The following is a 10,334-nucleotide window of genomic DNA, read 5'->3' as shown; positions in this document are numbered from 1 at the left end:
GGGTATGTCTACACACTTTCAGCTCTGTCCTGAGCACTCTCAGAAGTCATGAGATGGACTCTTGACCACCTGGCAAGTTCAGAGTACTTGGAGGCTGGGTGAAACTTTTCGAAGATTAAGTTAAAACCCCAGGGGGAAAAGGAGAAGGTGGTAACTCAGTGGTTTACCACAATTTTGGTATGCAGAGGCCCTAGTTTCCAATTCTCATACTCTCAAAATCAGTATACTCTAATGTCCTTTGTGTGTTTAAAAGCATATATATGAAGAGTTTAATGTGTGTGTACGCATGTGTACATTGGCAAGCACTTTACCTATCTCCCAAGCCCCAAGAAAATTCTCCAATAAAGACTTTAAAGAACATTCTGTTAACAGCAGGTCCCATACCTGGAGTGGTTCTAATCTAGCAGGAAACCTGGATTGCGATGTTGTTCAGCCTCTCTGTAATCCCAAAAGGAGGCAACGTCCAAGCTTGATCTGAAAGAGTAAGCAGATGGCTGCAGGGCCTAAAGAACCTTGTGGCTACCTTCACCCTACCCCTGAGTAGGAGGAGTGAGGGCCTGGATTGGTTGAATGCAAGAAGACTAAACTAAACCATTGTCATGGGGTGGGGATGAGGGGTGGAACCCAGTGTGCAGCAAAGGTGTCTCAGTCTGGGGTGACACAGGACTGACTCTCCTCGCCCAAACACACAAGGTAAGATGGGGTGGGGTGGGATCCTCTCATTGAGAAGGAGTGTATTTATTTATTTATTATTTGCATTTGTGTGAGAGAGACAGAGGGAGGGGGAGAAAGAGAGAGAGAGGGAGGAAGGGAGGGAGGGAGAGAGGGAGAGAAAGGGAGAGAGGGGAAGAGGAAGGGGGGAGAGGGGGAAAGCAAGAGAGGAGGGGGAGAGAGGAGGGAGAGAGAGAGGTAGAAGAGGGAGAGAGAGAAGTAGAAGAGGGAGAGAGGTAGAAGAGGGAGAGAGAGAGGTAGAAGAGGGAGAGAGAGGTAGAAGAGGGAGAGAGAGAGGTAGAAGAGGGAGAGAGAGAGAGGTAGAAGAGGGAGAGAGAGAGAAGTAGAAGAGGGAGAGAGAGAGGTAGAAGAGGGAGAGAGAGAGAAGTAGAAGAGGGAGAGAGAGAGGTAGAAGAGGGAGAGAGAGAGGTAGAAGAGGGAGAGAGAGAGAGGTAGAAGAGGGAGAGAGAGAGGTAGAAGAGGTGGAGAGAGAGGTGGAGAGCGAGGGGGGAGAGAGCGAGAGAAAACATTCACATGGAATCAGAGGACAACTTGAAGAGTTTGTTCTCTCCTACCATGTATGGATCAAACTTTGGTTGTCAAGCTTGGCAGCAGGGCCATCTCCTGACCCATCTTGCCCAACCTTGGAGTCATTATTTTTGGGAATTAACTGCACCCTCATCTCTTCCTTCTTAGATAAGAAAACTGTACAGCCCATGCAGTCCCAAGGGTTTAGGTCTTCATGGGTGCTGGGGAGGGCCAGAGATAGCAGAAGTCCCTTTGCTTGTCATGTCTTCTGTTCAGATACCCCCTCCCAGAGTGCCTCTGGGGGACTGGATGGTGACCCTGACATCTGGGCAGGAAATAGCCTAACTCGTTCTTGGGAAAGAAAAGGGTGGATTCCTAGCAGAGAGGACCTTATTACAAGTGTAGAACAGAAAGCAGTGAGCTGTGGCCAGAGGACCACAAAATGCCAGGGTGGCTAGCCTGGCTCCATGAGGGTGCCCCTAGTGACGCTAAGGTTACCATGGCATCAACCCACAGCATGGGCTACCGAGACAACCTGCCCAATCCCACAGATACGGCTCAAGAGAGAGACCGTCCTTTCAGGCAAGCTCAGTAGCCACAGCACCAAGGAGACAGATCTGTTGACCTGGGCTTACCAGAAAGTGACCTCGAGGAGCAGGTACTGAAGCTGAGTCCAAACTGAGGCAGGGAGCAGGGTAGGTGGGGACCAGTTGAGTTTTAGGTGGAGAGGTTCCCAGCACTGGAGGAGCAGCTTGAGAAAGGGAGGTCCAGGAAAAAGGAGTCAAGTCAGAGCCAAGTCAGAGATTGTATACCCCAGCACAGAGAGCCAGCTCCGCCCTCAGAAAGGGCCTGCCCTTCCAGGCACACCGTTGTCCCTCTTTACCGTGAATGCTGGCTACACTCCAAGTTCTTTGGACTTAACAGAGGAAATTACACTCTTTTTTTGTAACCAGATTCACTGATGCATTAAGACTGAGAATTTTTTTCTTTCTAGAAATGACTCAACACAAAGAGGTGAAAACATGAAAAAAAAAAAAACCCACCCAAGAACCAGTCTTGCTATGTATAGCCCAGACTGTCTCAGTCTTCTGAATGCTGGGTTATAGGCATGAAATGTTTTTAAATTATGTTTTAAGGAGAGAATGGTAGCAAATGCCTATAACCCCAGTACCAGGGAGATGAAGACAGGGAGATCAGAACTTCAAAGCTAGCCTAAGCCATGTAAAACCTTCTCTCAAAAATACCAGCCTGAGCCTGCCAGTGCATGCCTTAAATTCCCAGTCTCACAGAGATCCACCTGCCTCTGCCTCCCGAGTGTTGGGATTAAAGGCGTGCACTACCACTACCCATTAGTTTAGCATTTGTAAGGCATTTTAGCATGTATATGATTATTTTATTTCACTGAGAGATATGATTAATTTTTCAGGGAGGAAACTCAAACCTTGAAGGTTAACTAACCCAGAGAAAGGGCTGAGACTCACGCCCAGTTATTTAGACTCCAAAGCCTGGCCTGTGTTCATTCATATCTCATTCCTTTGTTCATGGAAAAAGTCCTTACAGTCAGTTGGTAGGGCACAGGTGTAGTTCAGTTGGTAGAGCACTTGCCCAGCCTGTATGAAGCTGTGGGCTCCATTCCCAGTACCACATTCTCTGGGCATTGTGGCACATGCCTGTAATTCCAGCCTTTGAAGGTGAGATAAGAGGCAAGAGGGACCAGAAGTTCAAGATTATCCTTGGACACATAATGGGTTTGAAGGCGGGACTGGAACATATAAGATCTTGTCAGAAAAAAAGGAGGGCGGGGAGGAAGAAGGGTGGGGAGAGAAAGGGAGAAAGAGAAAATCACTGACTCAAATTCTCCAGACATAGAGTATGCACTGACAGTCACATGGGCACAGCTTGTCGCCATCCCTTCTCAGGTGTGCCCGCACCGAGGTAGGGCCATGAGCAAAACAGCGGAAATCTACAGCTGGCCTTCCTAACCATGCCCAGCAGTGCTGCTTGTGTGTGCACTGTTCTGCGCTTGCACCTAGCTGACAGCTCCCCCTCTGCCCTGAGCACCTGCTCTGTGTTCTCTCTGAGCTAGACACTGGATGGTCTGTGATACCTAAGTGCTGGAGCAGGGCCATTCCAGTGACACCTGTCACGAGTCTTTCTCCCAAATCACCACGCGGAGACTTATTATCAATCATGATGCTCAGCTGATAGCTTGGGCGTGTCTCTAACTAGTTCTTACAGCTTACGTGAACCCATTTATACTAATGGACGCGCTTCCACACGGCTCATGGCTTGTTACCGCATCTCCTACACGCCGTGTTTCCTCTCCATCTGGCTAGCGGCTCTGTCCTTCTTCCTAGAATCCTCTGGGCCCGGAAAATCCTGCCTAGCTAGCTATCGGCCATTCAGGTTTTTATGAAGCCAATCCGAGCGACACATCTTCACAGTGTACAAAAAGATTGTTCCACAGCAAACACCTCGCATCGCAAGCTACTGCCTGAGAACACGCGGTGAACGTGTATTCTAAAGCAGCCTTTTGCACTTGGCAATCATACCAGCTAACATTTACCGAACACTTACCATTTGCAAATATAAGTACTGAACAAGTTATTGCTTTCCCTTTGGCTTTCAAAAGCCATTTATTCCCATCATTATTGTGTAAGGTTATTTGTGATGTACATGCAGGGGTGTTGAGGTCAGTGGGCAGTCTCTGGGAGTCATTTCTCTCTTTCCATCATGCGGATTCCAGGGAGCCTCTCTCTATAGCCCAGGCTGCCTCTGATCTCGTGATCACCCTGTTAGCTCCCCGAGTCTGGTCTGATAGGTGTGAACTCCCTTCCCTGGCTTCTGTACTGAATTCTTTATACACATAGCTCCTTCCTTGTCACTGAGAGGGCCAGGTCCGTAACTCGGTGGCATTACACTTGCTCACAAGGCCTTCACGTTGACTCCCCAACACCGGACACCCCAAAAAAGAAAAGAAAAAACAAGGTGTGGTAGCGTATACCCATAATTTCAAAACTTAGAAGGCTGAGGCAAGAAGATCCAGAGTTTGAAACTAGCATAGACTACGGAGTGAGACCATGTCTCAAACAAAAATTAACAAACGAACGTTTGAGGGCTAGGTGTGAGACAAACCCATGTCTGCTTGCTTAACCATGCAACCAGAAAGTAGCAGAAACAGGATTTGAACCCTGGTAAGCAGCATTAGCCACAGCACGCCATTCCCTCATCCTACAATGGTGAGGAACAAAGATTCCATCCCTGCCCCAGAGGTGCTGATGGGCTAGCAGTAGGGAGGTATAGGGGCATGACCGGCAGTGTGCCTGCTCTCCTTTGGCCTCCACTGAGGCCTTCTCAACGGTTCTACAGCTTCAAATGTACCACACGATGATGGATGACTAAGGTAGGCGAGATTTGTGCAGTTAGCAATTGGCACAGGACAAAATTTCAGGGCAGAAAGAGGCATAGCAGATGGCCAGGCCAGGTGGCTGGTGAGAGAGAGCGAGCGGAATGATGTGTGTACGCTCGCTGTTTAAAGTTTACTCCGGGTACCTCAAACAGGGAAGGGCAGCTGGCCATTCCTGTAAAAAGTGAAAGAAGATGTCTTAGCTGGCGTTATTATTGCTTTGATTAAACACCATAACCAAAGCAACTTGGGGAGGAAAGGGTTTGTTTGATTTCCATATCCTTCATGGCTTTCTGAGGACGGCCAAGGCAGGAACTTAAAGGGCAAGATCCTGGAGGCAGGAGCTGATGCAGAAGCCATGAAGGGTGCTGCTTATACTGGCTTGTTCCTCGTGGCTTGCTCAGTCTGCTTTCTTATAGAACTCAGGACCACCAGCCCAGGGATGGCCCCACCATCAACGGGCTGGGCCCTCCCCCATTGATCACTAAGAAAATGTCTTGCAGCTGATCCTATGGAGGCCTTTTCTCAGTCGAGGCTCCCTCTTCTCAGATGACTCTAGCTTGTGTCAAGTTGACATAAAACTAGCCAGAACAGAAGAGAATCAGAAGTTAAAGGTCGTCATCCTTGACTGCATATGGAGTTTGAAGCTACCACGGTCTATATAAGATCCTTGTATACAAAGCCGGACGATGGTGGCGCACGCCTTTAATCCCAGCACTCGGGAGGCAGAGGCAGGCGGATCTCTGTGAGTTCGAGACCTGCCTGGTCTACAGAGCTAGTTCCAGGACAGGCTCCAAAGCCACAGAGAAACCCTGTCTCGAAAAACAAAAAACAAACAAACAAAAAAGATCCTTGTATACAAAGAAATACACACACACACACACACACACACACACACACACAATGACAGTGTTGTGTGCCGGTGCCAGCGTGCACAGTTAAGCAGGGAGGTTAAAGATGTGGAATTTTCCTTGCAGTGCTGGAGGACATATACATGAGCAGGCTCCATGCAAGAAAGGGCCTGATCTTGATAACAAATACCAACAGGCAGACATAGAAACATGAAGGACGCCAAAGTCCTAATCGGATAGCATTCAGTGGCCACAGGATCCTTAATTCTCACCACGCTCGTGGAGAATGTAATATAATCCGATGTTACAGAGTTCTCTCTAGAGCCAGAGATCTGACTGTCTTGCTTGAGGTGCACTTCCTAGCAGTGACCAACAAACATCTGTGCCCTGGCCTCGTGCCCCCTTGATCAGCTGCCCTGAGCTTACTTAACAGAAGCTGAATGTAAGCCCAAGCAAGTGGTATTTACTCCACTGTGTTGTTCTAGCCAGCATGGGATCCAGCTGGGCAGAGATGGAGAGGAAGGGATCAACCCGAGAGAAATGCAGAATGCAGAATCAGAGGAGTGCGGGGAGGAGACACACCCTGAGGAGGGCAGGGGAGAGATGTGGAGCCTCTGGTTGAGCAAATGCATGGATGGGGTACCACTGGCAGAGAAAGGGCTGGATGGCGACTCAGAGCAAGATGGAGGCTGACTTTGAACATGTGTCTGCCATCCTGGGTGGCATCCAGGAGTGTGCATCGACCATGATAAACACAGCTGTGAAGATGAGTTCACTCTCGACTACAGGAGACCTACAGTGCAGGGATTTGGGCCTCACCCCACCTGTGTGCCTTGTCTGGTCTCAATTCAGTGATTCTCCTGCCTCAGCCTCTCTGAATGCCAGAATTACAGGTGTGAGCCACCATACCCGGTTTATGTAGAGTTGGCTACCCAAACCAGGACCTCCTTCATGCTAGACAACGTTCGTTCTACCAACTGCATGGGGCCCTTTTGGTGTTTGTTTGTTTGTTTGGATTGGTTAGTTGGTTGTTTTGATTTTTGAAACAAGGTCTCACAGAGCCCAGTTTGGACTTAACTCATTCTGTAGCTGAGGATGACCTCATCTCTGGATCCTCCTGTTCCTCCTTCTCTATGCTGGGAGACTAAAGGCACGCACCATGACAGCCCCGGCTTCCTTTAACCTCTTAGCAGAGTTGAGAAAGGGCTGAGCCGGATTCTGGGAGAGATCCGATGTGGATAGAGAGGCATCCCACTGGTACCAAAAATTCCTGGCTCATCTGTGACTTGCTCTTCCCCCTTCCCTAGATGGCTTTGCCCGGCCGCAGGTCCAAGAACCCCAAGACACTGGCTTTCCTTCTAGTGGGTATGACTTTCGTGGTGCTGCACCAGTGGTTTCTCCAGGAGCCCACGCAGAAGTACACTGAAGTCCCCACCGCTGCTCCCTGGTCTTCCGAGGCTGCGGTGCAGCTGTCGCCACACCTCCAGGCGCCCCCTTGCGTGGCCAACGCCTCTGTGAACCTCACGGAAGGCTTCCAGGAGCTGCCTGCCCGGATCCAAGACTTCCTACGCTACCGCCACTGCCGCCGCTTCCCGCAGCTGTGGGACACGCCCCACAAGTGCGCGGGCCATCGCGGCGTCTTCCTGCTGCTGGCCGTGAAGTCTTCGCCCGCGCATTACGAGCGGCGGGAACTGATCCGGCGCACGTGGGGCCAGGAGCGCAGCTACGGCGGGCGGCAGGTGCGTCGCCTCTTCCTGCTGGGGACCTCCCCTCCCGACGAGGCGGCGCGCGAGCCTCAGCTGGCCAGCCTGCTGGACCTGGAGGCGAGCGAGCATGGCGACGTGCTGCAGTGGGACTTCGCGGACACCTTCCTCAACCTCTCGCTCAAGCACGTGCACCTGCTGGAGTGGACAGCCGAGCGCTGCCCGGGTGCGAGCTTCCTGCTCAGCTGCGACGACGACGTCTTCGTGCACACGGCCAACGTGGTGCATTTCCTGGAGGTGCAGTCGCCCGAGAGCCACCTCTTTACCGGGCAGCTCATGGACGGTTCTGTGCCCATCCGCGAAAGCTGGAGCAAGTACTTCGTGCCCCCGCAGCTCTTCCCGGGCAAGGCCTACCCAGTATACTGCAGCGGCGGCGGCTTCCTCCTGTCCAGCCGCACAGCCCGCGACCTGCTCAGCGCGGCGCGCCAGGTCCCGCTTTTTCCCATCGACGACGCTTACATGGGCATGTGTCTGAAGCAGGCCGGCCTGGCGCCCAGCCCCCATGAGGGCATCCGGCCCTTCGGCGTGCGGATGCCGGGCTCGGAGCGCTCATCCTTCGACCCCTGCGTGTACCGCGAGCTGTTGCTGGTGCACCGCTTTGCGCCCTATGAGATGTTACTCATGTGGAAGGCGCTGCACAACCCGCAGTTGCACTGCAGCCGCAGGCACCAGGCAGGGCCTCCTGAGAACAGAAAGCTGGGGAGCTGAGAGTGCGTCTTCCGATCTGAACCCCGATGCACACTGATATCACCCTGAGGGTAGATCTGGAAATCACTATATCCTAGCCTGTGTTCCTGGCCTCCACGTCAGGGATTCTGACCCTATTGGTCTTCAGACGCGTAGGTGTGTTTTTCTTATTTTAAACTGGGCTGGGAATACCTGTTTATCCTCACATACCAGCCTTCCCGGGAACCTGTAACCATTCATTGTGGGTAGCAAGAGAGGCATGACTGCCAAGATCAATGTTAGCTGAGGGGAGCTCCCAGAAGGCAGTTTACACTCGGAACGAAGCCGTGTCTGGCAGCCTTGCTTCCGCGACGCTCCAGGAATCTTGGAGGAGTCAGCGTCGCAGCCTCCCTTCTGCAGCCCTGACTGTGAACTAGTAGCGTCCGATTTGCTTCTCCAACGCTTTTGGAAATGCTATCTGTCCCAATGGCGTGGAGCGTTATCTGTGAGAACCCTGTCTTGGTTTTCTGTTGCTGCTCTAACAAATTCTCACCAAGGCTCGAAGCCTAGGAACAAGCCCACTTATCCTGTAGTTCTCCGACAACACAGGCCCTTCTCATTAGGTTAAAGTCAAGGTGTTGGTAAAACCTCCTTCCTTCCTGGGTATCCACACACCCCACTATATTCCCTCGCTTCTAGAAGAGGCCCTCCCTCCTTCATCTTCAAAACCAACCATGTTACATTTCTCTACAGCCAAACTTCTCTCTGACTAGTCTTTATCTGCTCTCCTTCCCTGGAGCTAAAACCCGGGTTCACCGGGCTAACCCAGGCTTAGCTTGTGTCTATTTGCTTAAGACAAACTCCCATGTAGCCCAGGCTGCCCCGAAACTTGCCATGAGGTAGGTCAAGCATGAGCTTTAATTCAGGGTGGATTACAGGTTTGTCTCCACACCCAGGTAATATCTTCATGTTTTAAAGCCAGCTCACCAGCAATTCCATAGTTCATCTTGTTCACACATAACCTATTTTAGTCACAGATTCCAGGGATTAGGGTGTGGACATCCTTGGAGGCTCTGTCTACCACGATGCTATTTAATAATAAACGAAGGAAATGAACACGGGACAGATGTGCTTCTTCTCAACAAACGGTCCCAATGCCCACTCTCACGGTGGACAACGGGGCATCGCCAATCCCAAAGTTCCTGCTCTGGAGCCGTGTTCTCAGTTCCCGGGAAGAAAGTTGTCTCCATTTTTTGGGTGAGGATATTAAGATTCTGGCATTATAGGACTAGAGAAATAGCTCAGCTGTTAAGAGCACTGAGTTCGCTGGGCGGTGGTGGCTCACACCTTTAATTCCAGCACTTGGGAGGCAGAGGCAGAGGCAGAGGCAGGTGGATCGCTGTGAATTCGAGGCCAGACTGGTCTACAAGAGCTAGTTCCAGGACAGGCAGAAAAAAAAAAAAAAAAAAAAAAAAACCTACAGAGAAAACTATCTCGAAAACCACTGAGAGTTTGATTCTCAGCATCCACGTGGCAGCTAACAACTATCTGTAACTCCAAGATCTGATACTCTCACACAGACATACATGTAGGCAAAACACCAATGCACGTAAAATAAATTATTAAAACAAATGCACATAAAATTACTTAAAATTTAAAAAAAGTTTTTTTTTTTAAGATTCTGGCATTTCTTAGCTTAGAAAGGTGGGGAAGCTGCAGATTTGGATCCACTGTGTGACCCTGGGGCCTGACTACACATTGCTGAGGTTTGCTTGCTCTGCTATCCAAGAACAGGAAAGGCTTGTGCTCGCCCAGGGCACCACCCAAGTCACCTGGAGGATCAGGCGAGCCGCGTGCGTCCTCCAGGTCAGTGGGCCGCCAGGGGGCGCGCCTGCCACACGGTGCATCTCTGCTTCCAGTTCGGGAGCGGCTGAGGTGAGGACCGACGCCCAGGTAGGGAGGAAACTTCAAGATCACAAGGGTCTACAGGGCACTAGGGACTAAGTACCCGCTTCCTGCCTGTTCCTGGGCTCTAACCAACCCCCCAGCTCCCACACTTGCTGTCTGCCAGTCACCCCCTGAGCTGAGAGCTGCTGCCGAGGGCAGAGTCCAGCCGGGAGCTTCAGAGAGGAAGCAGACAGTAGTTTGGTTATCTGTTGTCTTCATAGGGTCTGAACGGCTACTGGCCTGGCCCTGCCTTTGTGTTATAGTGCTGGGAGAACTGCCAACCTCTCAGCATTAAATCAACATCCTAACAATGTCTTCTGAAAGAAAGGTCCTCTCCACCCGGGGACAGTCACTTCAGACTAATCCTGGTTGGCGCCGGAAGCTCCTCCCCACCCCCACCCCCAGCCTGCACCTGCCTGAGAACCTCCATCAGTGCTCCCTCAGCACGAGGGCTGATTAACC

At 51.2% G+C, this 10,334-nt stretch overlaps 1 protein-coding gene across 1 annotated transcript; it reads left to right on the top strand.

Moving 5' to 3' along the window:
* Positions 1–661: 661 nt before the first annotated feature.
* LOC121459008 (acetylgalactosaminyl-O-glycosyl-glycoprotein beta-1,3-N-acetylglucosaminyltransferase-like) lies at positions 662–9,308 on the top strand. The gene is made up of 2 exons (XM_041668467.1): positions 662–693; positions 6,804–9,308. The coding sequence occupies exon 2, from the start codon at positions 6,804–6,806 to the stop codon at positions 7,965–7,967; it is 1,164 nt and encodes a 387-aa protein (XP_041524401.1). The 5' UTR covers positions 662–693; the 3' UTR covers positions 7,968–9,308.
* Positions 9,309–10,334: the final 1,026 nt, after the last annotated feature.

This window comes from Microtus oregoni, unplaced genomic scaffold (genome assembly GCF_018167655.1).
Source record: "Microtus oregoni isolate MIOR12 unplaced genomic scaffold, Mior012 000018F_ref0000195, whole genome shotgun sequence".
Lineage (NCBI taxonomy): Eukaryota > Metazoa > Chordata > Mammalia > Rodentia > Cricetidae > Microtus > Microtus oregoni.
Note: the sequence above shows the minus strand (reverse complement) of the source record. Positions and strands in the feature narration are given on the sequence as shown.

Bases quoted from the DNA above. Each gene is read 5' to 3' on its own strand.
- LOC121459008 (XM_041668467.1), top strand. From the start codon at position 6,804: ATGGCTTTGCCCGGCCGCAGGTCCAAGAACCCCAAGACACTGGCTTTC.